Consider the following 23056-nt stretch of genomic DNA (forward strand, 5'->3'; position numbering starts at 1 on the left):
CGTGTCTTTCAACCTTCCTGAACCATGACCTTTCCATACATCAAACCAGCCAAGGTCCGTGACCTTCCCAGTCATGATTTCGGACATGTGTTCATGACCACCTTGGCCACCTCAAAAACATCTTCGGGACACTCCCGAGTCGCCCACTCGTCTGATCCGGACGTGCAAGACACGAGACTCAGTCGCAATTGAGAGTCATCGGTCTTCGCAACTGTACATGTATTTGTGGCAGATTATTTACGATGCAGATAAAACAACTCAGACTCTTCAATAGGCGCCTTTCCGAATGCAGGGTCCATTGTATTGACTTAGTCGCTTCACATGGTCCGTGCTCAGGGCGGGAGAGAATGGAGCCCTGAGAAGATGTCGACATGTACCGCCATTGTGGCGTCGAGGAATGTGTCAAACATTAACTGATGCGGGTACAGTTCCTAGAGGCTCGCACTTGTCGCAAATGGCAATTGTCCCTCTTCAGTGATCCCTGAAGAAGTCGAAGCTGTACCAAAGGGCAATCTGTGGGGCATCGGAACAGGAATGGCATTCACTAAGAAACGCAAAGTTGGGCGCCTGACGAGCTATAAACATACCATCTAGGGTCAAAAGATTTTCTGACCCAGAGACGGCAGCAGATACGTGGAAGCGAAATGAAATTCTGGTTACTGAGTGGTTGGATTCGAGTCCTTTCCAAGTCCTATTCCGAGTTTCGACCCGCAATCACCGTATTGAATATCTATACCGGTCGAGCTAGAGAAGGACGAATCAGAATGCTACCTTGCCATCCTCAAATTTCACACATTTACTGTACCTATCTCGAAGCGTCAGCTATTTTCAATAATTACAATGGCTTCGGGTAATTGAAGGAATAGTCTCTGCTCCGACCCGGATTGGATACTTCCCGAAATACGACCTTTAATGGGGCTGCTTCGCGCACCTGCCATTAGACCCGTAGGACCGGATTCTCTAGAGTTTGCCGCCGCAAAGATAGCGCCATGTTACTGGAATACGTCAAATTGAAGTCATTCGATCCTCTGCCAAGCCTCTCCAACGGAGACCCATCGTCCAGACGGCGAAGATGAGAGGTCGAATGTGTGTTACGTTGTGTTCTCATGGTCTGTCTCTTCTCAGCGGCAGGTCAAGACCGTGTTACCGTCATTGTGCGACACTCGCGAGACGAGCCAAAGTAACGTTACAATGTTCCGTAGGGATGGGAGGACTGCAAATGCCGAGTACCGTATAATTACATGTATGCGCCTCGACGCGAACCTGAAATTGCAGATCGTTATGATTCCCTGTCGTCTGTCTAAATTCTCCACCCGAGTGTAACTCAGAATGAAACAGGGTTCTGGAGCGTGACTCGCAGATAAGAACGATTCTGACATCGAAAATAACTGCGCGGCGATGAGCGCACCACTTTTGAATTATTGGGGTTTCGTCATCCACTTATCTCGTACTCCGGACCTCGCTCATGAGCGTTGTTTCGGGTACCGGGACCTCACAACGGGCGAGACCAAACAAATAATGAGTTGGGTTCTTATATTTTTTGGCGGACAATTGAAAAACCAACGGCCGTAGAATACCCGCGTCCATGAGAGGTCCCATTATGGGATTTTTGCTTGATGAGTTCTGTGGCGTATAGACACCGTCAACCCTTGTTACTATCGGCGTCCAAAGCGATAACTTACCAGGGTAGTGGAATCCATCATCGTTACCATTGTCTGAACGCGCCAGCTGGAACGCTTGAACTTTCACTACCTCAGACCGACTTCGACTTCGCGCCCAATGGCTGCCTAGACCCGCCGTCAAGGTGAGAGTGAAACACTACGTTTCTCGATTTATTGGTCTTTCACTTGTTTGTCCCCTAAAATCCGCACGGCTTCGCGACCTATCCTCTGTTCAATTACTGATAACAAATGTTTTTGGCCATGAACGTTCGTAGCTGAACGTCGGTTCCATGACAGAAGACCTTGTTGCTTCGCTACTTTGCCGGCATGCATAGGTCCAGATGATCAACGTTCGTGTCCTGGTTTCTCCTCTAATTCTGATCTCTACAAGAAGGGATCACATGAAGAGTCAAGTAATACGCGACTCGAGGCGATTGTAAGGCACGGGAAAGTCTTGCAATCCTCACTCGTAATATGTTGACAAGTTGCAATGTCTACCGTTTCATGTCGTTACCAACGTGGCACGTACATACTGGGAAAATTTTACATTAAGCGCGATATCAGCGCTAGCGGTAAACAGAGGTTTCGGGGACATACCAAGTTGCCATTGACATTGAGTTCGGCCTATACAGGCCCATGTACCTCCGCTTCCCCCAAAGCCAGTTCAAGAGATATCGGCGAATTCCAGCTCGACAAAACCGTGACCGCAGCTATACGACCCTGCCACGACGCGAAACGATGAAACCGTAGACATCGTTGCTAGGCGTGGCCGAACATGTACAGAAGTGAGACGGACGGGCAACTTTCTGAGTCCTGACTGACTCTGAGATGGTAACCTTCGGATTCAATGACCCGGTCCGGAGTGGTCCGGAAAGTCTGGCAATCACGTGCTCGGCGTTCTCCTTTACCTCCACATTCCAATGGCGCCGCGTCCAACGTACAGAGGACCCAAGCCTATTAATCTCCTAAAGTACCACCGACCGAAACTAAGGCTCAGCCACGTCAGAGAGGTTCCGCGTCTCAGTAAAGAATCCCGGCAGTATGTATCTTTTCGCACAACAATATCTCCTCCATTCAGAGAGAGGTACTTAGATGCATACGGACCTTGGCATCGTACCGTTTACCAAAGCCACGCCTCAAATTCCCTAGGTCAAAGTGTGCTGCTGTCCTTGTCGCTTTGTTCGTTGGTCGTTCTGGCGAGCTACACGTCCTGTTAAGCAGGTAGGTATGTACGTTTTCAGGGTCCTTGTGCTGCTCGTTCAATGGCCATCGGTGAAGCCGGGCTGCGACGCTCAGGACCTTTGCTGGAGATACGTCTTTACCCGGGGGAAAGGTCGATCCGGAAGATAAGAACTTTGAAGATGCTGCTGTGAGTTCTCAATATAGGCTAAGCTGTGTAAGACCCACATGTAAGCTTTCTACAGCGACGGGAGGCTTTTGAAGAGGTATCTTCCTATTGTTATGTCCGTAGCTCTTCCCTTGCTAATTCTGTCAACAATAGATTGGTTTACCTCGAGACCGTCGCAAGGTCCCCCTTCTCTGCGTTCTGGATCCTTTCATAGCGTCAAACCAGCTGATTGTTGTACCGTCAGTGCTGTCTCCCCTCCTTGCCTCGTTTAACATTCAATTTACGTCCAGTGTTGTCGTGCTCATCGTGGATAACACGCTCCGGGTATGTTTCAATTGGACTTGATATTATGAAAACAGCTGACCAACCTTACAGCCGATCCTCAATTCAGCAGAAGTTGCTTCTCTCTTTTCTCATCCACTCAAGGCTTTCGTATCCTCCGAATATGCTTTGAACTCTGAAATGGCATCCCTTGAAGTCCCTCATCACTCATACAAGGACTATACTTTACCCCCAGGACCTGACGGCGCCTGCCGCCAAATGCGTGTACATCAGTTTCTGACCGGCCGAGAGGCTGGGGGTACCAAACCTGTGTTTGGTCTAACTGCGTATGTACTTTGTTGGACGTTTTGGGGTCCCGAATTCCTAACACGCACCTCAGCGCAATTCTCATACGCGTGGCAATGCTCGGCTATAGAAAGGAACCAGATTTTCAGGTGGAACCACCTGGTGCGCCTACGAACGAAGAAAGGATTGCATGGTTGATGTACTCAAATCCGACTTTCCGGGAAGCATGCTTAGCTGAAGGTATTGAAGTAGATTGGGAGAGTGTACACTGTATTGCTGAGGAGGTTTACAAAAGAGATAAGCCCCTCTGGCCAATACGAAGTAAACTCTGATATATATATGGCAGGTTATAAGATTGTTATTAGAAGGAATGCAGCGACTAAGCGCCATCAGGAACATAAACATGGTGTCGAATGATTGAAATCAGAAGTACCGGGCTTCCTTGGTGTAGGAACATCACATGGAATAGTAATGAATTCTGCGTGCCCAGCGAGAAGAGGAATCCTGCAATGCAAAGAGCATCCTTAATTACCCGCATTACTCGAGCTTTGAAAGGGTACGGTGTGCCCCTAAAGGAACGGAAGGCAGTGCTTGGGGCAAAGTGATGAAATGCCGACGGCGCTAATAACATTCGCCGGCGCGGCTGCCGAGGTCAGTGTGGTAACTTATCCTTCTACCACATCCCGTTTCCCTAACATGCCCGCTCCTGCAGTCTATGTTCTCGCAATCGTCGGTACTGTAGCTGCAGGTATCGCTTTCAAGGAGGTAAGTCGTCACTTACGCACGGTGTATCCATGTCTGAGCCCTTCTCAGTTCGTATACGAACCCCACATAGCCCCGAGATTGGAGAAATGGGCTGAGGAGTTCATTGCGAAGCGCAAGGCTCGGAGGAGGCAAAAGGAGTCTCTAATTGCTGTACCTGCGTCCATCCCATCGAAGGGTAAAGCGCGCAGCAAACGGTCTGACGATGGTGGCGATACGGACGACGATGATAAGAGCGCCTATGAGCTCGAGAAGCTCATGTCGCACGAAGTTCACGAATGGCGCAATGAGGTGGATAAAAGTACTTCTTCAACTCTCAGACTGAGAAAGAACGTTGCTCCAGAACAATCAGCCTTAGACCAGGTCAGTGCCCCATCGTTGACTTGAAACCTCTGTGAGACTAACTGCATATCTCCTCCTAGTCAAATGTCTCTATTCCTTATCCTGCATTGACCCCTACACACGTTATATTCAATTCTTCTATTCCATCGACGCCCACGACCGTGAGTGATATCAGCAGAGTATCACCCTCGCCAACGTCGTCGCCGCTCCCCCAGACATTGCCAGATATCCACGTATCGCCCTCACGTTCGACGTTGCGCTCACCATCTCTGACGTCTCTCCCTGGCCGTCTTCCAACGCCAGCCCCTTCTGAACTTTCGCCACAGCTCGCATCAGACCAGCCCTTCCCACCATTCACGTTCTCACCAAGCTCGATTCCCAGTCTCTCACTCTCTCACCCCGTTGACCTCGATCAAGAACATGGCGTCGAACTGCTATCAGCACCCTCGTCTCGTCCCGACTCGCCATTCTCCAATGTATCCAATACGGAGTACTACTCGTTCAACTCCCCAACCTCGTATGGCGAACACTTGGTGCTCTCTGATGGCAACGACCATGATGCAGTCGTTTCCGTGGCATCCTCTGAGAGCTCTGTCTCTGAAATTGGCGAACATGACTCGGATGAACTCCGCAGTAATTTTGGCAGCGAAATATCTGCGTCTAGTTGGGCTAGCGTGGGTTCTCGGGCGCCAAGTCCTTAAGGCCTTAATGCTTGCATTTAGAATCCTGATACGAATCGTATATACCCGTGGTTTGTGCCAGGGTGTCGTTCGGATTCATATCTATTTCCTCATCCTAATTTACGAGGTTTACAGTGCTCTTTCATTATCGGGCAGACTAGCTACATCGGTAACTATTTATCCCATCTCTGTCATTTTATATTTGCTTGTTGTCATATTCGTGAAAGTGTTGTTTGTAGTGATAAAAATAACTTGGTTGTTGTACAGTGTTAACACAGAACGGTGGTTGGTAAATTAGTACTACAAAGTTGTACAATGCAGATTGGGAGCCAAGAAATTTATAGTAGATGAATGGATGGAAGGAACTATGATGCGGAACTATTAAACCTTTGCAGCCACCCGTTCTCGAGCTAACTTTTCATATTCAACGCAATCAATCACCCGCCCTTCTTTTCGACTGGTCTCAGCCGCTGAAGACAGTCAGATGGCTCCTCACGATTTCCGCGATGTCTGTACCCAAGACTTTCTGATCACCTGCCCGAACAGCCTTGATGAAAGACCGTATCAAACCAAGGTCTCCGCCGCCATGGCCACCGCCCTCATCTTTTGGAACATGCGTAGTTGTCGTTCTTGTCCGAAAATCAGTGACCGTAAACTTATTCATGTCTCCAACTATCTCTCCGTGCGTAAAATGCATGCGGAGTTGTCTGTCGCATATCAGAGATGTGAACGCGACCATGGTGAACGACGCTGTGCTCCCATTGTCGAATTCCAAGTTGACAACTTGGTTATCGCAGACGTCATTGTCGCTTTCATATACGCACTTGCCATAGGGACCGGATTTCAGAGCCTCTGCTATGTTTTCAATATCGGGAATACCGTCGACGATTGTCTCAGCAGGCCATCCTTTGTTGCCTTTAGATACGGGATCCAGATAGACTTGGGTCGGAGAAGAAGTCAATCATATGTGGGAGCGAAGGAGAAAGCTTCCTTACTTCTCTTAGCGCTGTACGGACACGTTTTTTCTATTGAACAGTCAACACAGCGTGTGGTAGCGCCGGCTTCAGCGGGTTTGGAAGATTTTCTAAAATGCTTGTAGTGATCCAAATGATGATACACGAATCGGGGTAGATGGGGAGAGCCAGTGGCAGATGATATCAATATCACTATCATCATATGGTTCAGTACGTCTCTGGTTTGCATGGAGGCAAGGACGTACTGGCAACTCTTGGTCATGAGAGAGAACGAACTGTTGGCCTCCTTTGCCCAGTTTCCTCGCACATAAGAATGGGCAAAATGGTAATATCCAACGGGCTCTATTTGAACGAGGTTTATTAGTCTACCCAGACGCCCAGCCTGGACGATTTCAGATATTTCCTGGCTATAAGGAGAGTAGCGCATCACTGCAGGTATTTGAATCCTTGGTCATTACAGGTTTAGAATTTAAACATACCGTGTCCCATTCCAAATATGATCCCAGCCTTTTTGATCGCCGTTTCCATTCTAATGCAATCTTCTATGTTTGTGGCCATGGGTTTCTCGCATAAGATATGGTATCCTTGTTGCGTGAACGCCTCAGTGACCTCTACATGCATATGGTCCTGTACGGCGATAATCACAGCATCTGCAAGACGCTTTCCGATAGTGCTCAGTGTTTCCGCGGAGGCAGCATGCAGGTCTCTCCAGGTGCGGAATACAAGCGTATTATCGACGCTGTGCAAGTCAGCAAAGTGCTTTTGAGTCTCCGAACGAGGCTCTGCGATAGCAACCACTTTGCAGCGATCTGGATACTGAAGAGCATATTTAGCGTATGCCTGCCAGTGAACCTTTGTTTAGCGATAACGTATATATACACAACGGACTGGATAAGCGCACCTTTCCTCGTTGCCCGCATCCAATTACAGCCAAGGTGACAGGTCCGGCACTGGGCTGTTTTTCGTCCAGATCGTTCATAGCAGAATGATAAGGAGATTGCTTCGAGCGCCAGGACCTCTGCCATAGGCTTTTAGAAGTCGCCAGAAGGCCAGTCATGCGGCTGATTTGTATCAGTTAAGAAAATAGATATAGATAACGGAAAGCATAGTCAGGAGAACCAACGCCGCAACTTGTGGACATCGTTGAAGAAAAGGGTACGTAACCGGATCCATACCATTGGTCACCGACCTTGTCTCGAACGACGACCACGACGCCACACGACTCGACGCGTATACATGCCACGTATCCTGCCACGTCTCATCGCCAAGCTCGCCGACCAACCAGTGCAGCAGCAACCCCAGCAGTTCTTCGTAAAGCGCAAACGAAAATTTTCACGGCACAAGTCAGTACCGCCACGCCCTTCTTTTGATCCTTCGCAGTATTCAGAATCCATACTGCTATCGCCCGACAATCCAGTCACCAGCTCTCAGAAACATGTCCGACGTAAAACTTTGCCGCCTCGCGTCTTTGTCGCGAAAGGCGCCAAGCCTCGGCAGGGAAGTACTGAGCGTCCCAGAGAGATGACGGCAGAGGAAAGAAGGTGGTGGTCATCGCCATACCGTATGTACGCGTCGAGCGATTTATTTTCTGGGTGTCGCTAAAGTAAACTCTCATTCAGTACGAATGCTGTCTTCTTCGACCAGGAGATGCATGATCACTCAACAAGACTTGCCGACTGGTATGACACTGATTTTTATGACCTCGGCGGTATAACCAACTCGTTCCGTAGACTTTCTTATACGTCTGGGATTATTGCAATTACCTACTCCGAGAGCTAACCGCTCCGAGACCAGGAGTATCATCATGCCCGACGGACTCGAGCATTCCAAATTTGCTACGCGTAGGTCAGGCAGATCAACATACGTCCTATGCTGGAAACGCATATTTGATAATTTGGACCCAAGTCAGTAAAGTGCTTGCATATGTTATCCGTGATTGATCTGGCGCTATACAGATATGTTTCGACGCGTCACCACTAACCCCCATCTGCATTCACTTGTGGTGAAACAGATATCACACCTCCTACGTGTTCGTATTCTTCAAGAGCTACAACTATTAGCAGAACAGATGGTGCACTGGACCAAACGACGCCCTGTACCGCCAATACTACGGAGACTCACTCGTGAAGAGTTCAAAAACGTCAAAAACACAGGGACCATTCCTTATCCAAATGCGGTCGCTCTGTTGGTGGTCCCTCCCTTAAAACGAGACCCTCAGTCGAAGAAAAAAGTGGAGGGCTCAATGTCGCCTTTGCCTCTGACAGAAGAGGAAGAGAAAGTACCTCCTAGCGTTCAAGACGGGCCGAATATACCATTGTCAACTCTATATCCATTATCTTCTGATGTGATTACTACTTCGGATCTATCACAGCAGCTTTCTAGTCTGCAAGTGCCATTCTACAATGGTGTCTCTTTGTTTCCTGCTCGGTCTCAGCGAGCGCTATTGCATGCTTTGCTCCTTCGAGTTTTAAATATCGAACGCCAGGCTCGAGCCCGTGTTAAAGCAAATAGCTCCACTGGGATCACAAACGCAAAGGGTGATCAAAAAGGGAGCCATGCATTTCTTCTCTGCTCTGACGAAGAAACCATCAAGAGGGGTGACTCGGCTGCTGTTGCTGTAGCCCTTTGGCGGCTAAGGATGTTTGAAGAAGGGACGGATTGGGAAGAGAGTAGTCGCTGGGTTCTTCGTCAGAAATATCGCTCAGTTGGTGTATTTGAGTAGCCATTCAATAAATTGAATACAAAGAATAGTAATTGTCTGATCTCATGCTTCTACAGCCATTGGCACAACTCCACTATCGATAGGTATCGTCTTTCCAGCAGCCAAAACCTCTCGGCCTTCCCAGAATTTGGGAAGCTTATCACCAGGCACGAATAGTCTCTCGACACCATCCTCCGTGATGACGCACATCCGTATCACACCACCTGAGGAACCGTCTCGCGACATAGCCAGTGCCAAAGCTGGAATAGACAATTATAACGGCGGAGAACCGAGCATGCATCAGTCGACTTACTGTTCTTGACAAAATTCACAGTCTCATCTCTGCCCCATCCATCTTGGTACGTGGCATCACAGTAACCGTATACGTATGTGGAGCCAGAACCTACGAGATTTTGTTATATAGAGAAGGACTAGGTGTGTGAAAGGCCATACCACCAATAGCCCAAGGCTGGCGGAACAGTCCGCCTCCAAGAGGAATATTATAGACGCTGGGGCCTACCTCTTTGTCCCATCCAGCAACGATGATTCCGGCACTTAGTCCGTCCTTGTTCTCGTAGCACAACTTCTGGAAGATGGCTGCTGCTGTGTGTACAGACGGAGGAGCGCCTGACGTTTGACTGTGCAACATTCATTAACCTGAATTGGAGAAAGTAAAGGTGACACGCACGTATGCATTTGAAGGTGGTAATGCACAACATCTGCAATAGCCTGTGTGTCCGCCGCAGAACCTGACCGACAGCAGTATACACGATCGTGGACGTGTGTGAGCTTATCTGTTACACGGTTGGCCTGAAAAATAATAAGTGTCTGGTCGAAAAGGAATAGATACTGTCGTACAATATAGCTTCCTGTGGTTGTACGACTGTCTGCGCCGATGACCACTCCACCGTCGAACTGGACGGCCATGATTGAAGTCTAGGGCCACCATCAGCACTCACAGCGCTCTACAATGCCAAAAACACACACCCCAAGGTTGACTTCGCCGGCTTTGAGCTGCTGCATGTCGATGTGGTCCATATTTGCTGAGAGAGAGAAGGAGAGACGTACAAATCCTGATTTGGCAGGTGTTGCGCTGACGCGTCGCACACGCGTCGACCAGTGACATTTGACCTCCGACTACCATGTCCAGCAGCCTTGTATCTCTGTATGAAGACCTTCAGCGCTCCTTCAACTCGGTACCGTCGGATCTTAAACGATGTGGAGCTTTGCTTTCTCAGCTCAAGGTCTGTTCAACAATAAAAAATACAATAAATGCACTGACGATGAGCTGGCTACAGATTGGATTGATTGAAGCAGGCTTGTTTATACCCCAGGGGGATCCTGTCCCTAGAGACCTAGTTATCGCTCGTCAGGCCCATTGCCTTTATTCTCCTCGCCCCGTGCTGATACCAATGTAGGCGACATCCTCGAAATCGGCGCAATTTGGAGTATACGATCACGAGACGAGCCCTCCTTTGACCGATACTTTTCTCAGCTACAGACGTTTTATAACGATTACAGGTGTGTGTTGCAGGCTGCTCACTTGAACGTTTCTTCACATTCTGTCAGCTCTTTCCTGCCACCGTCAAAACGAGAATTCCCAATCCGTGGACTCAACCTCATCCGTCTTCTCACTCAGAATCGCATAGCAGATTTCCACACCACTCTCGAAAGCCTTCCACTTCCTGCAGATGCCATTAGCGACAACCCATATATCAGCCACCCAGTAAATCTCGAGCGGTGGTTAATGGAGGGAAGCTACAGCAAGGTGTGGAATGCAAGGGCTGAGGCACCCGCAGAAGAGTACAAGTACTTTGTAGACAGCTTAATTGGAACTATCCGGTACGCAATCCTCTCTACTTAACGAGCTTTCGTTGACTTTATTGTTGTACAGGAATGAGATCGCAAGCTGTGAAGAATCCGCATATAACAGTCTTCCCTTGAAGGACGCTGCTCTTCTCCTCTTCTTTTCATCACAGTCGGAGCTTCTGGCATTTGCGCAACAAGCTGAGTCCAATGGGATTATACTGGTTATCGTCTTCTTACTTTCATACAGAGGGGCTGGGAGATAGATCTGACTGGCGCTACCATTACGTTTGCACGCAAGGGCGAGGAGCAACTAGAAATCCCAAGACAGAAGCTGATTGCAGCTTCACTGGCCTACGCGCGGGAACTAGAGCAAATAGTGTAGACGGTACAATTCTAAATGCATTGATTGTTTTGTTTTTCTCGTTGCAGTCAATGGTTGGCAAACTACACGGCACAGTACAGCAAAAAAGCCTATGCTTTCTACTCAAAAGTTTCAAGAGCTTCTTTTGCCTTTCTGTCCGCCTCTTCAAACAGATCCTTAGGGACAGGCAAATGAAGCCCATTCGTCTCATCACCGATCCATGACATCTCCAATTCAAATTCCTTCTCCTTGGCGTCTTCATGAACCAGATAGATTCTAAAATCCCAGTTGAAACCAGAATGAATGGGAGAGGATGAACACGTACATTCGAGCAGCGTCCAACACCGCTTGACGCATGGAAATCGATGCCAGGTCGAGCTTCTCGAGCTCTGTTTTGGCTAGTTGACGGCCCTTGCCTACTGCAGCGCCATGATAGCCCTACAAATAATATTGAAAAGCTGGTCATGAAGGCGAAAGAAGCAGATGCATACATAGAAGACACCACTTGGTTCAATAACATATAATGATGGACCATCCTTGTCCACTGCTCCGAGGATGGTGCTGATCCCAAACGGACGAACTGATGAATACAGGGTATAAGCTTGCACGTATTGGCCCAATCGATCTGCGAGTGACTAGAGGACAGAAGCAGTTGAGCCTATATCAGTCAAGGGCGTTGAATCCTTCTACCTTTAATGGGGGTGGTGTTCGGAATTGTTCACGGTAATTGGACGATTCGTCTCGAGCTCTGTTGGCCAGATGGCGACCATCGGCGAGTAGACCTGCTGTGGCCTACAACAATGGTTTCCTATCATTCAAGTGACATTTGAAAAGGTCAACATACCATGCCAATATGTCTGTCCACCGTCTGTATCCGCCTGTTGGCGCCGGGGACCAACAATTTGGAGTGTACTAGCTTCTCAACGGCTAGAACAACACCACCTTTCACACGTAGGCCAATCGCCGTTCTATTGAAGTCGGTTTGTTAGATTTCAGAGTAATGTAGACGCTGGTGGGCTATACCCAGAGTTCTCGACGGCCTTGTTTGCGTATTCGACCTTTCCAGCAGCGTAAGCGTTCTGAAGACAACTGATGCTGCAGAGCCTACCTGAAATATCCTTCCATCGGGTGAGTAAGTACTTGCTGAGAGATCGTAGCCTGTGCCAATGGAAGTCATGGTGGTAGATTGTGATGTCCTTACAGGACGCGCAAGCCAACGCGTCACCCGTGTGGGAAGAAAGACCCATATCGGGTGTCTGTCTTTTTCGAGTTGCACCCAACACCACACGTTCTCTCTCAACGCGATGCCCGACGATCAGGACGCTCTGATATCTCTCAATAGCCACCCAATATTTTCTCTACCAAAAGAATTCAGTGGGCCTCTTGCTCAACCGGAATCTTCATTGGAATTATCCACCACCACGCTGTCAAAGTTCAGAAATGACAGCCCCAGTCAAGATGGGCCTACACCATCTGGACGACGACAAATCATGGTTCTACGCGACTCGGATGTCATAGTTGCTGCAGGAAAGGAAATCAGGATGACGCACCTAGGCGACGGAAAATTCAGCCACAGTACTGAGAAACATTACAAGGTATGCTCTCAATGTCTGTTCAATGATCCTTGTGCTCAGTTCTTGCAGACTCTGAATACACCCAACCTGCAGTTCGAAATACACCATATATCCCTAAATCCGGGCGGAAAACTCCTTGCTGTTGCAGGCGCATCTCAAGTCGCGGTGATTGTACTTCCACGCTCTGGATTCTTGAGGCTGGTTCCCAACAAGTTGGATTGCAAGTGTGTTTTCAGATTTTACTATGTGAATAGACATATCATACCTATTACAGGTCTGTCCAAGTTGGTCAATATCATCATGCATCAGATATTTCGCCGCCTATTGCCAAGATACAATGGCATCCTTGGGGAGAGGCTGGTACTACGCTGATGGTCATGACAGTCGACGGAAAGCTTAGGTTTGTCATCCGCTGTACATCTAGCGCTCTGCTTACCTGCTTCCCTTAGAGAATATGACATCTCAGTCGACGCTGAGGACCCCCTGCAAGTACTGTCCTTTGTTCCAGACAAGAAACCTGGGAGGTCATATCTTGCTGAAGACCCAGCAGATCGCGAAGTAGCTTCTTTCGATTTGGGCAAAGGGAAAGCCGACTGGGGTCCTTTAACAATATACGCCGTCATGAAATCCGGAGACATATATTCCATATGTCCCTACATGCCAAAAAACGCGTGAGTCATTTTCGTATTCCTTGCTGTATCAAACTAATAATACCAAGTTCCATACCTTCTGCATATGTCCATTCGTTGGAATGCTTCATCTCAGCAAAACTTGAACTTCTGTCCCGCGGAAGCACGTCTGCCGCGTCTAAAAACCTCAGCACCATCTACGACTATCAGCAAAAATATGTATCGGCTTTGGTGAAACAGCTTCCTTCAGGCAGCGTGTTCCCCGCTACCTCGCGTTCCGTCCCCATGCACCCGCCCACTACCATGAAGGCGTCGCCCACGCGCCAGGGTCCGTTCTTATTGCAACCTTCGCCACGGATGCTAGAGCATAGCGATGGTGGTGATGCGACAGATATAGCCTATCTTGCCTTCGGTGATAACAATGAAGAGGAAGACGGAGGTGAGACAGAGCATCTAGGCGTCGTGATGATTGCATATCAGGATGGGCGTGTTGATCTTTGTCTCGATGTCGAAAAGGTGGAAGCCCGGTGGAGCAATAAGGTTCGTACAGTTTGCCTTATATCTGTCGTACATACCTCTGAAATCGAACTGTAGTCAAGCCGAGGGTTACCTATGCTCGCCGTATATGAGACCATCGATCTTGGGCTAGTTTCCAAGCTACGGTCATTATCCCCTCAACTCCTCGATCTTCTGCAGGGTAATCATCCAGTATTCGTCGTCGATCCAATCCACGACGATACCATATACGTATACCATGCTCTTGGGGTCCACGCTCTGCACCTTGAGTCAGTACTTCAAAGTCTTGCTTGTGCCCTACGTGCCAACGATGATGAAGTGGACGCAACTCTAACCGAAGCGTTGCAGCAGTCGACTGTTACCAACGTGCAACCCATTCTATCCACCTTTTCAGTAGAGAAAAAGTAAGCTGCGAGTCTTGCATGAAAAATGCGTCCTAATGTAGGCTTTCCTAGGTGCTCCAATCCAGTGGTGGCTGTTACCATTCCCGACAATGTCTATCTAACCTACAGCATCTTCATTTTGACATCTGCAATGAGAATCACAACATTCAATCTTGTTCTACGATCGGAATCACCTCGATCACGAGCCGAAAGCTTACCGCCAGTCGCTGATGGAGATGAGGGGAAGGAGAAGGACAAATGGCTGAAGCCCGCTGAGGGTCCATCTACGTACGTCTCATTGCTTGGGACCGAGCCATTCCAGCCAGGAGCTATTCTTTCCCGGCCATCGGGGCTTCCTTCAAATCCTACATTGTTATTGCCTCCATCTGCGAGAAGCGAATTACTGTTGACCCCGGAGACTTTGCGCTACTTAGCCAACACGGTTGCCGAGCTCACTAATCAAATCCATGAGATTCATCTCGCACATCGACTGTCAGAAACACGGGCAGGACTACAGGGGCTTGAACTCAGGCGGTTGTGCGAAAAGGCGGCGGAGCTTAACACTCTAGTGGAAAGACTGAAGGGTCCGGATCTCGATGCTAGCAAAGCTCGTATCCAGACAGTCCAGGAAACCCACAAGAACTTGATGTCCAGACTGGACCGTATGCTACAGCATATGATGGACAACGCATCACCCGAGCTTAGTGAACATGAAACAAAATGGTTTGAAGAGCTGAAAAGAATGAAGCAAGAGGTGACAGGCGTAGGAAGATACGATGGATCTTCCCTCTCAGCTAGGGCGGAAATGGTACGTGTCGCTTCGACTCTTGGTTTCACCAGCTGACTAGTATGATTGGACGTCACAGATACAGCGAGAGTATGCTCGTGTACTTCCTGATTTGAAATCACTGTTGGAGAAAGAACAAGCGTGGAAAGCCAAACATGCTCAAACCAGTCAGATCCTCGGAGTTTCTCAAGCGTTTGAGTTTGGGAAGAGATCCACCTCCGAGTATGTGCTACAGAACTTGTCTCCCACTCCTCGACTAACTCTATCCACAGGCAAACGAGGATCGCTCAACTTGAACACGATGTCAGCGAACTCGCAACAAGACTCGATATTACTCTTTCCAAACCTCCAGATGCAGAACATTGATCTGCTCTTCTTTCGGTCTTTCATCGTGCTGTGTAACATCTCATTTGCAACGGGTTAATAATCTCAATGTATTTTACTTAGCAAAAATATGCGTTCTTGCTTACAATCGTAAAGGGACGCCCTGAGAATACTGTATACAACACAGATATCATTACGGACATTTAACAGTCGTCCACTGACCCAGTGTCATGAAGAAGCATTAGTAGACGTAACGGACTGTTTCAGACAGTCAGTCCATGCAACCTGACAGTGTTTGAATAGATACGCACAATCGGGATTCTCTTGGTCAGTGAGGTCGTCAAAGGCCTGTCGGTGAGCAAGATGCTCATCCTGGAGAGTAGATGGTCAATATAAATCCTAGACTTCGATGGGAGCGAGCGTACCGAATCTTCACCGCTAGCTTGAGTCTCTTTCAGTGATTGCGCTCGGCGTTTCAAGACATTCAAGCGCATAAGCCGAACTCTGAGAAAGAAGATGGTTGCGATCTGGAGTCCGTACATGACCATATGGGAGATCCATGCTTTCACGTAGCGAGGACCATCATCGGAACGAAAAACTAGACTCACGTTATCATCAGATATATAGTGCTGGCAATGTAAAACACACCTTGTGGTCCCACGGCGTTTCCAACTGCCCATGCACTAGAAAAGGTTTCCCGATCTAATTATTCTTTCCAATTATACAAATGCACTTACACAAACACTAACGTCGACGCGATCACTTGCTTGGAGCGCTAAGTGAATATTGTCAACGTATGTCTTGAGCAGAGCACTGTTTTGCACATACTCCGCCGACATTTCCGGACATTACTGCTAGGTTTAAGACTGCAACGGCGCCGAAACCTTGTGTGCAACTGGGGCATCGTCAGTGTAGAGTTCTTGGACCAAGAAAAAAAGGCATACTAAAAGGCAATCAGAAGCCCGACTTTGGTCTTTGCAGATGTTTCTACACAAATGAATACAATCGTGCCAGCAACGTTGGGAAGAGTATATAGCTGTTGACAAACAAAGGCGTTACGAGGCAGTCTGAACATTGGATTACGGGGACTTACGAAAGCTAGCAGAAGCTTTTGGTTATATTTTTTCGAAAGATATGCCGCGCTGAATAAGAAGGACATGATGATGGCACCTGCAAGCAATTAGGTGGGGAACAAAATGCAAATATAGGTCGTACTCACCCTGCGCAATGGCGAGCAAGTAGGTCTGCAGAACTGTGAACCCCTTCTCACCGTTAAATACCGACAATCTGGGTGACAAGAAGATGTTGTGCTCACAAATGCTGTCAAAATGATGTTTGAGAAGGCGCCGATACCGCCAGTAGGGAGAGCATTTGTAAAGGAGATCAGGGTAATTGCCCATATGGTTGGATCTAAGAGGCCTTCGACTGTTAATGGAGGTCAGGAGGAAAAGTTTTGTGGATGCACATGCGTAACGTACTCGCTTGGTGTTTCTGTGGCAGCACTTTGATCAGAACACAATAGTGTTCGACAAGAACGACCACACCTTGAATTCCTTGTTTTGCAATCCGGTATCATTTTTCCTGACGCGTTCTGCAATAAGAATGCGATCTGCGGGGGTAAAGCACTTGGCCCGCATTGGACTATCTGGGAGCCAGAATCCGACGAAGATACCCCATACGAACGTGGTACAGCCGAGTAGCTGATAGATCGATTAGAGACCGATGACAGCGAGGGAAATTGAGGCCGCCTACGGTAAATAGTATTTGCCAGTTCTTAATCTTGGCGTCTGTGATCTGGGCGATTCCATAGGCAATGAGACCGCCGACGCATTGTTGGAAGCCATTCATGGAGTAAAAAGACCCGATGACCAAGGCTTGCTCTTCTCGAGTATACCACATCGTAGACCTTCGCACATGAGTAACGCGTCGTCTCGAAGTACGGATCTGACTTACAGGAAAACAAAGGCGGGCTGACAGACACATTCAAATATACCCAAGAGGGTTCGTACGATAACTAATCCGACAAAGTTGTTGCAAGCCGCCGTGCAGGCCAGAACAGCACCCCAGGCCATGATACTGTCAGCGGAGTAAGCTTCTTTTACGACACGAGAGATAAGCACCCATACTTGAACGAAAGATATTTCGCGATGGGGAGTCGCTGGATGAGTCGATTGGTTGGAAATTCCCAAGCAAGTCTGTGTACATGTCACATATATTCAAGATGCGATACAATAGAGTCTTACATCGCGATATAAACTGAAATATAGTGAGCAGACTGTCCAATGGCTAGAGTGTTGATGCTTACCACATGTAGTTAACCAGGCATACTGTTGGCCGTGAAGGTGGGTATCTGTCCGAATGCCCATGATCGAAGCGAAGTTGATTGTTCTATGGAGGGTGTTACATGGCACTTACACAGTGAAATGAAATTGAATACTCACCCTTTATCCAAGGTTTGTGCGACTGAGGGGAAATGTAAGTACGGGACGCGTCGAAACGAAGCAAACACGTTTACAGTAAGTGACAACCATGACAAGCTAGTGTGTAGAAAATGGCGTGAGTAACATTAAATGGGATGGGGTAGAATATCGTACCAAGACGCGCTTGTGAATCAGCCATCTGAGACGTCTGTTTGTTGCTTCGTCGATGACTACCGGGGTGTCTTGCGAGGCGAAAAAGTTGGCAACTTCGGCATCAATTCCGGCTGGCGGTATGCCTAGTGGAGAGTATTTAGCTAGTAACGAACTGACAAGAGGGAGTAATGACCAGAGGTAGGAGAACCAGTGCGGTAGGAGTCCTTCTCGACATCCTCAACATGTTCCTGCAAGTCTTTGGTCACACCCGACATGATGATGAGAAGGTAGAACTTCGGACCCTCTGAGAAGCATCAGGCAAACTTTTATATGGGTCCATGAAAGGGGATCGGAAGAGTCCTGTGATATGATCGCCCCTGGCCTAGCAGTAGTACGCGACCTACTAGAATTTGATCGTTGGTCCGGGGCCCCGCAGCTGTACCTCGTTATTTCCCCACATGTCCCCGGCTGGCGGTCCGCGGTCCGCTCTTCATCCCTTACACACTTTAAAGCGAGATTCGCGGCCAGAACGCTCCTTTTCATCACTATGTCAGCTAGAAATATCAACCCTCGAAAGGTAAAGCGCCATACCACCGCAGCCGGGTATTTTCCTCATTCATTGTGCAGGTTCAGGCCCTGAAGCATATCCACAATCTCATCAACTGCTTGGTGAACATCAAAGATGAGACCGGAGAGTTCCTCATGACCTTGGAAGATGGAAGGGTCATCGATACGAAAGGATGGAACGATTGGGAGGTGAGATCATCGCCATTAAAGGGACCAACTTCTGACTTCGTATTCTATAGTGGACACATGGCGTTGGTGAGTGATTTCCGATATCAGTGACGAAACACCTAAGCGCAAAACAGGACTTTACGGACTTTGGAAATTTCACGAGATCACCGGTGATCAGGAGGCCCTGGATATTTCCCTAGCATGGTTTAAAGACCGCTTCGAAATTGGAACTACCAAAGTATGTGATCGTGTTTTCGAGACGCGACGTTTGGCTGAGCTCTGGAACAGAATGTTAATACCATGTCTCCATTGTTGACCGCCGCGTATCTTCATGAAGGGAAGTACGCCAGTTACCTTGCTCACCTGGACTCTTGGGCAGAATGGGTGATGTACGAGATGCCCAGAACAGAAGACGGCGGTCTACAGCATATCACGTATCTTGTTGACAACTACCAGCAACTCTGGGACGATACACTGATGATGTCCGTCTTGCCTTTGGCGAAGATCGGTCTTGTACTGGGTCGACCTGCCTATGTTGAAGAGGCTAAGCGCCAGTTCCTGCTACAGTAAGTCTGTATAATAACAAAAGGTGGTGCGTTTACCCACCGTTTATAGTATCAAGTACCTGCAAGACGTGCAAACTGGACTCTGGTTTCACGGTAGGTATTTGGCCCCGTACTCGAGCCTGCACTTACATCAATAGGGTGGACCTTTGATGGACGACACCATTTTGGGCGGGCGAGATGGGGCAGGGGAAACTGCTGGGTAACAGTGGCCATTCCGGACTTTGTCGAGATGCTTCAATTGCCTGAAACAGACGGTGTCCGGATGTTCCTGGTCTCCTCCCTTGTCGCCCAGATCGATTCATTGGTGAAGTACCAAGACCCCACGACCGGCCTTTGGCATACTATTCTTGACGATCCGACGTCGTATTTGGAGGCATCTTGCACGGCCGGATTCGCGTACGGAATCATGAAGGCCCTCAGGTTGAGACTGATTCCAAAGGAAGAAAGATATATCAATACTGCGAAGAAGGCGATTCAAGCAGTGCTGGATAACATCACTGAAGCTGGCGAGTTGAAGTTGGTGTCGTTTGGAACTCCTGTGTTCGACAATATCGAAGGGTACAAGCAGATACCACTCACGAGTATGCCATATGGACAAAGCCTGGCGCTCTTGGCGATGACAGAATACCTTAGAACTTTCCTATAAGTAGTTGCCTGTTGTCGAAAACCAATGATGAAAGAAACGTGGAAGTTGTTAAAGACGATCACTTACGTACTCACAGAGACCACGATCACGATCATTGCGATCGGCTTCGCCTCTACCTCCACTCCGTTCGCTCAAAAGTTCTTCATTTTAGAACGCTTTCTCTCCATTTTTCAATTTTATGGAGGGGGGAACATATAGCTCTTCACTGCTTAAGTCAAGGCAAGATGGCCGAGCGGTTAAGGCGTGTGACTCAAGAAACTATAAGGTGGCTTGTCCACCAGGTTATCTTGCCTCAATAGAGGTTTCTCATCACGGTATCGTGGCGTGGGTTCAAGTCCCACTCTTGTCAGCTTTTTCCCCCTCCAAGGAAGCCCCAGGCTTGTAAACCTAAATGTTACGGTTTTTACCACCTGGGGTACTGAAGGAGGTGTCTTGATATCAGTGTTTTACCGTATTTTCCCGGCATTGAAGAACAGAGCAACAACCCTACTTGGACTGCTACACCTGATATTGACATACCACCGAAGATATGTTTACAATGTACTTGGACGAATCGCAAAGGATCCTCTCTATACTTTTTTTTTTGGACTCTGCATTTCGTTAACCGCAACAAGTACACTAACTACTAAGACGCGGTGGAGGTATAGGTCCTCAGGCAACTTCCTTCCCTCTTTTTCCATTCCCTCCGCTCATTCCTCTGTTTTCTCCCGGTGATTCGACGTCTGTTGTGGAGTAGAGTAACGGACTTTGTGGTGTTTTTGCGCCCTGATTGGGCTAATTGAGTTGGTTCTGCGCTTGGCCATGGCCGTATGTCCTCTCTATACTGACCTTAGTACTATACGTCACCGACTGGAGACGGATAAATTTCGTAGAAAGTAGTTCACTATAGTGAATCACACCTCTGAAGCTAGTTCTGAGAGGCTAGATCCTGCGGGGGCTACGCTGCAGTTTGGCCCAGAGAGTGTTCGGTCCCGTAGCGTTGCCATGTGCAGTACAGACTCTGGTTGGTTTCATTCTCAGTGACATGATAACCAGAATAAATAACCCTCCTAACCCTCACCTCACCGTCACACCGTGTAAAAATCACATGAACGACAATTACAGATTCTCTTTCAGAAATCAGAATCTTTGTCGCCGTTTGTGCATTTCTCTCTCTCATGGAATGTGATTCACCGAAGAATACCAAAGGCTATGCTGTACTTTGTACACGGAATGTAATGCCATAGGATTGAGTATGACAGTGGTCTGGCTGTTCATAACCCGTCCTGGCTCCAGATTATCTTCAGCGAGGGGAGGTAAGTACCCGTAACTTACCGGTCTTAAACACCGGTGTATCAAAACCTAGGGTTTTGTGCACAACCCTGCTGTTTTGACATATACTATTTAGTCGATTTCAGTGTTTACTGTGTTCAGTCACTTTGGTGATCACTGTTATGTTCCAACCTCAAGAACTTGGAAATCAAGACTCAGAACATCGGTTTCAACCCTTTTCAAGGTGATGGGTCGTTGGTTTACGTGGCATGTACTTCAGAAGAAACGGGTCTGCCATCGATTCATATTTAGACCCTGTACATCCGTGCAATAATATAGTTGTCGAAAGGTGGACTGTCATTGGAGAACTATGCCGGTGGGCACTGAGCACGCAAGATTAGAGTTTTGCACACTTATCAAAAGCCAAGCAAGCGTCCAAGCTAATGATAGACTCGAACCGGCCCTAAGGCAATCCAATCCATATAGCGGCGGCATAACACTTGGAAAGAACTCTCTATTGCCTATCTTCAGGGTAAGTATAATTTTAAAGGACATCCCGTGCGATACGGCAACCAGGTGTGTACCCGCGTTGTTCACCTAGGACTGAGTTATTGCACCCAGGGTTGTCAGTTGAGTCGGCACCTATACAGCGTTGGATATTTGGGGTCTCTGGGCATGGCCATCAACTCAGCTGAGAGGTCGCGTTATTTACGCGTCCTCGTCCTCTATTCTGGACGCAGATCAGGGATGGCACTGCCACTAGAGAGAGAGCGCGAATATTCTCCATCTGTCAAGCACTATGAGGGACGTGTCGAGGATTGCGAGATCTCACTAGCTTGGGACCCGGTTAATGATCTCGTCGATCGGCGGCCCCGACCACCGTTTCCAATGTAAGGTTTGGCTACGTCCCATACTGCATTCTATGAGAAATCTTCCAAATGAGATCGGCAAGACTGTTGTTACCTTTTTGGTGAATATATTGACCGTTAAACCCTTCCGTCTTCTGCCTTTGATTACACTCCGACACCGTTCGTCCCGATGGAATGACGCGGAGTTGAAAGACGGCGTAATGCATTCGCCTTTTCTCGGTTTCCAAAGTGTAGCCGAATCGAATGGCGAAGACTGATTACAGCGCGACCTCCTGGTGGTTCACATGAGTTGTCATCCACCTTCTCTGCTTTAGGTGTCGAACGTTCTATCATCCGCGCATCCATGACATGTGTGGTCGTAGATAACGATCAAGACTTCGCGCACCGTTTGATGCTCCACCACGGACGCCCGTACGGTGGAGTCGAAGTAGCCAGCTTCTGATTATACCCTTCCGAGGGGACTTTTTCTCACTCTCCCAGTCCATGGGACCATTCGAATGCGTAAACAAACTACCGACAGCGATATCGGGCGATAGGAAGTAGGTGGCGTTGCGCATGAATTGCCGAAGGTGCATATGACACTGGCTTTTTTCCGGCCCCCACAAGGGCTCATGGTAATGTTGTTTGGGTCGAGTGCGGTCTAGGGTACAAGTTAGCGGCAGGAAACTTGTGGTGGCTATAAAGAAATGGTCCCTACGCGAATTTCATCTCATCTCGAAGCTCTGGTCACCTTGCCTTATCCTATGACTTGATACAGCAGTCGGGTCATTCCGCTGGTAGTCTAGGGCAGAAGTCAGCGCCATGTTGCACTTTGAGGGAGGATGTCCACATACATTTACTCTTACACACGGAGTTGAAGTGGGGGATTCTTCTTGGCAGAATGACGCTATTTGCGGCGTGTAAAGTCAGTCCATCTGGGGCTAGTTAGCCTACTGGCATATGTTGGCGTCAAATCTGAACATACATAAGCAAAATACTGCCTGGATTTAGCTCGCTCA

General features: G+C 48.3%; 10 protein-coding genes and 1 non-coding gene across 11 annotated transcripts; 7 read left to right on the top strand and 4 right to left on the bottom strand.

The window, feature by feature from the left end:
• The first annotated feature begins 2498 nt into the window (after positions 1 to 2498).
• EV420DRAFT_1504517 (NUDIX hydrolase domain-like protein) lies at positions 2499 to 4310 on the top strand. Its single transcript, XM_060471249.1, has 10 exons — positions 2499 to 2700; positions 2754 to 2882; positions 2940 to 3030; positions 3086 to 3106; positions 3163 to 3248; positions 3300 to 3333; positions 3385 to 3617; positions 3671 to 3922; positions 3970 to 4227; positions 4289 to 4310. The coding sequence occupies exons 1-8, from the start codon at positions 2582 to 2584 to the stop codon at positions 3906 to 3908; spliced, it is 951 nt and encodes a 316-aa protein (XP_060338721.1). The 5' UTR covers positions 2499 to 2581; the 3' UTR covers positions 3909 to 3922; positions 3970 to 4227; positions 4289 to 4310.
• EV420DRAFT_1635699 (uncharacterized protein) lies at positions 4273 to 5381 on the top strand (the record flags this gene model as incomplete). The annotated part of the gene is made up of 3 exons (XM_060476479.1): positions 4273 to 4341; positions 4390 to 4701; positions 4761 to 5381. The coding sequence occupies 3 exons, from the start codon at positions 4273 to 4275 to the stop codon at positions 5379 to 5381; spliced, it is 1002 nt and encodes a 333-aa protein (XP_060338722.1).
• Positions 5382 to 5741: 360 nt separating this feature from the next.
• On the bottom strand, positions 5742 to 7454 carry EV420DRAFT_1626274 (uncharacterized protein; the record flags this gene model as incomplete). The annotated part of the gene is made up of 7 exons (XM_060476003.1): positions 7236 to 7454; positions 6814 to 7174; positions 6580 to 6763; positions 6478 to 6526; positions 6356 to 6452; positions 5857 to 6299; positions 5742 to 5822 (listed from the first exon to the last, which is right to left on the bottom strand). Exons 1-7 carry the CDS (start codon positions 7389 to 7391, stop codon positions 5742 to 5744), a joined length of 1371 nt encoding a protein of 456 aa, XP_060338723.1. The 5' UTR covers positions 7392 to 7454.
• Positions 7455 to 7456: 2 nt separating this feature from the next.
• On the top strand, positions 7457 to 9056 carry EV420DRAFT_1743286 (uncharacterized protein; the record flags this gene model as incomplete). Its single annotated transcript, XM_060480069.1, has 4 exons — positions 7457 to 7895; positions 7954 to 8013; positions 8065 to 8238; positions 8290 to 9056. Exons 1-4 carry the CDS (start codon positions 7571 to 7573, stop codon positions 9054 to 9056), a joined length of 1326 nt encoding a protein of 441 aa, XP_060338724.1. The 5' UTR covers positions 7457 to 7570.
• On the bottom strand, positions 9028 to 10099 carry EV420DRAFT_1504526 (nucleophile aminohydrolase). The gene is made up of 6 exons (XM_060471250.1): positions 10023 to 10099; positions 9894 to 9971; positions 9724 to 9845; positions 9489 to 9673; positions 9349 to 9438; positions 9028 to 9295 (listed from the first exon to the last, which is right to left on the bottom strand). The coding sequence occupies exons 1-6, from the start codon at positions 10071 to 10073 to the stop codon at positions 9099 to 9101; spliced, it is 723 nt and encodes a 240-aa protein (XP_060338725.1). The 5' UTR covers positions 10074 to 10099; the 3' UTR covers positions 9028 to 9098.
• A 59-nt stretch (positions 10100 to 10158) lies between these two features.
• Positions 10159 to 11249, top strand: EV420DRAFT_1743288 (SAC3/GANP/Nin1/mts3/eIF-3 p25 family-domain-containing protein). The gene is made up of 6 exons (XM_060480070.1): positions 10159 to 10279; positions 10334 to 10403; positions 10454 to 10556; positions 10605 to 10877; positions 10930 to 11041; positions 11092 to 11249. The coding sequence occupies exons 1-6, from the start codon at positions 10178 to 10180 to the stop codon at positions 11224 to 11226; spliced, it is 795 nt and encodes a 264-aa protein (XP_060338726.1). The 5' UTR covers positions 10159 to 10177; the 3' UTR covers positions 11227 to 11249.
• Positions 11250 to 12418, bottom strand: EV420DRAFT_1325442 (20S proteasome subunit). The gene is made up of 7 exons (XM_060468740.1): positions 12314 to 12418; positions 12229 to 12263; positions 12050 to 12173; positions 11896 to 11997; positions 11697 to 11840; positions 11531 to 11643; positions 11250 to 11481 (listed from the first exon to the last, which is right to left on the bottom strand). The coding sequence occupies exons 1-7, from the start codon at positions 12380 to 12382 to the stop codon at positions 11325 to 11327; spliced, it is 744 nt and encodes a 247-aa protein (XP_060338727.1). The 5' UTR covers positions 12383 to 12418; the 3' UTR covers positions 11250 to 11324.
• A 45-nt stretch (positions 12419 to 12463) lies between these two features.
• On the top strand, positions 12464 to 15492 carry EV420DRAFT_1626278 (uncharacterized protein). Its single transcript, XM_060476004.1, has 9 exons — positions 12464 to 12800; positions 12849 to 13003; positions 13054 to 13179; positions 13229 to 13450; positions 13498 to 13948; positions 14003 to 14328; positions 14380 to 15115; positions 15174 to 15316; positions 15367 to 15492. Exons 1-9 carry the CDS (start codon positions 12510 to 12512, stop codon positions 15458 to 15460), a joined length of 2544 nt encoding a protein of 847 aa, XP_060338728.1. The 5' UTR covers positions 12464 to 12509; the 3' UTR covers positions 15461 to 15492.
• Positions 15493 to 15579: 87 nt separating this feature from the next.
• EV420DRAFT_467377 (major facilitator superfamily domain-containing protein) lies at positions 15580 to 18298 on the bottom strand. Its single transcript, XM_060482246.1, has 21 exons — positions 18185 to 18298; positions 18013 to 18134; positions 17934 to 17955; positions 17860 to 17881; positions 17724 to 17806; positions 17662 to 17674; positions 17545 to 17613; positions 17372 to 17494; positions 17171 to 17324; positions 16963 to 17118; positions 16897 to 16909; positions 16734 to 16843; positions 16638 to 16680; positions 16512 to 16588; positions 16363 to 16454; positions 16247 to 16313; positions 16156 to 16193; positions 16067 to 16101; positions 15844 to 16016; positions 15730 to 15790; positions 15580 to 15676 (listed from the first exon to the last, which is right to left on the bottom strand). The coding sequence occupies exons 1-21, from the start codon at positions 18264 to 18266 to the stop codon at positions 15660 to 15662; spliced, it is 1572 nt and encodes a 523-aa protein (XP_060338729.1). The 5' UTR covers positions 18267 to 18298; the 3' UTR covers positions 15580 to 15659.
• A 240-nt stretch (positions 18299 to 18538) lies between these two features.
• On the top strand, positions 18539 to 20005 carry EV420DRAFT_1325449 (glycoside hydrolase family 105 protein; the record flags this gene model as incomplete). Its single annotated transcript, XM_060468741.1, has 7 exons — positions 18539 to 18568; positions 18619 to 18747; positions 18798 to 18813; positions 18861 to 18964; positions 19015 to 19292; positions 19342 to 19385; positions 19430 to 20005. The coding sequence occupies 7 exons, from the start codon at positions 18539 to 18541 to the stop codon at positions 19936 to 19938; spliced, it is 1110 nt and encodes a 369-aa protein (XP_060338730.1). The 3' UTR covers positions 19939 to 20005.
• Positions 20006 to 20156: 151 nt separating this feature from the next.
• On the top strand, positions 20157 to 20287 carry EV420DRAFT_t38. Its single transcript has one exon. It is a non-coding gene; the product is annotated as a tRNA-Leu (tRNA).
• Positions 20288 to 23056: the final 2769 nt, after the last annotated feature.

The sequence above is a fragment of the Desarmillaria tabescens genome, assembly GCF_030435595.1.
Source record: "Desarmillaria tabescens strain CCBAS 213 chromosome Unknown EV420scaffold_2, whole genome shotgun sequence".
Classification (NCBI taxonomy): domain Eukaryota; kingdom Fungi; phylum Basidiomycota; class Agaricomycetes; order Agaricales; family Physalacriaceae; genus Desarmillaria; species Desarmillaria tabescens.

Bases quoted from the DNA above. Each gene is read 5' to 3' on its own strand.
- EV420DRAFT_1504517 (XM_060471249.1), top strand. From the start codon at position 2,582: ATGGCGCCGCGTCCAACGTACAGAGGACCCAAGCCTATTAATCTCCTA. The intron at 2,701-2,753 runs GTATGTATCTTT...AGAGGTACTTAG, and splicing joins CTCAGTAAAGAATCCCGGCA to ATGCATACGGACCTTGGCAT. The intron at 3,618-3,670 runs GTATGTACTTTG...CACGCACCTCAG, and splicing joins CCTGTGTTTGGTCTAACTGC to CGCAATTCTCATACGCGTGG.
- EV420DRAFT_1504526 (XM_060471250.1), bottom strand. From the start codon at position 10,073: ATGGACCACATCGACATGCAGCAGCTCAAAGCCGGCGAAGTCAACCTT. The intron at 9,674-9,723 runs GTGCGTGTCACC...AATGTTGCACAG, and splicing joins TACCACCTTCAAATGCATAC to TCAAACGTCAGGCGCTCCTC. The intron at 9,439-9,488 runs GTATGGCCTTTC...AAAATCTCGTAG, and splicing joins CCAGCCTTGGGCTATTGGTG to GTTCTGGCTCCACATACGTA.
- EV420DRAFT_1743288 (XM_060480070.1), top strand. From the start codon at position 10,178: ATGTCCAGCAGCCTTGTATCTCTGTATGAAGACCTTCAGCGCTCCTTC. The intron at 10,280-10,333 runs GTCTGTTCAACA...AGCTGGCTACAG, and splicing joins CTTTGCTTTCTCAGCTCAAG to ATTGGATTGATTGAAGCAGG. The intron at 10,878-10,929 runs GTACGCAATCCT...ATTGTTGTACAG, and splicing joins AGCTTAATTGGAACTATCCG to GAATGAGATCGCAAGCTGTG.
- EV420DRAFT_1325442 (XM_060468740.1), bottom strand. From the start codon at position 12,382: ATGACTTCCATTGGCACAGGCTACGATCTCTCAGCAAGTACTTACTCA. The intron at 11,644-11,696 runs GTATGCATCTGC...TATTATTTGTAG, and splicing joins AACCAAGTGGTGTCTTCTAT to GGCTATCATGGCGCTGCAGT. The intron at 11,482-11,530 runs GTACGTGTTCAT...CTGGGATTTTAG, and splicing joins GTGTTGGACGCTGCTCGAAT to AATCTATCTGGTTCATGAAG.
- EV420DRAFT_1626278 (XM_060476004.1), top strand. From the start codon at position 12,510: ATGCCCGACGATCAGGACGCTCTGATATCTCTCAATAGCCACCCAATA. The intron at 14,329-14,379 runs GTAAGCTGCGAG...AGGCTTTCCTAG, and splicing joins ACCTTTTCAGTAGAGAAAAA to GTGCTCCAATCCAGTGGTGG. The intron at 15,116-15,173 runs GTACGTGTCGCT...TGGACGTCACAG, and splicing joins TCTCAGCTAGGGCGGAAATG to ATACAGCGAGAGTATGCTCG.
- EV420DRAFT_467377 (XM_060482246.1), bottom strand. From the start codon at position 18,266: ATGTCGGGTGTGACCAAAGACTTGCAGGAACATGTTGAGGATGTCGAG. The intron at 17,495-17,544 runs GTATGGGTGCTT...CTCCGCTGACAG, and splicing joins GCGAAATATCTTTCGTTCAA to TATCATGGCCTGGGGTGCTG. The intron at 17,119-17,170 runs GTAGGCGGCCTC...TCGATCTATCAG, and splicing joins ACTGGCAAATACTATTTACC to CTACTCGGCTGTACCACGTT.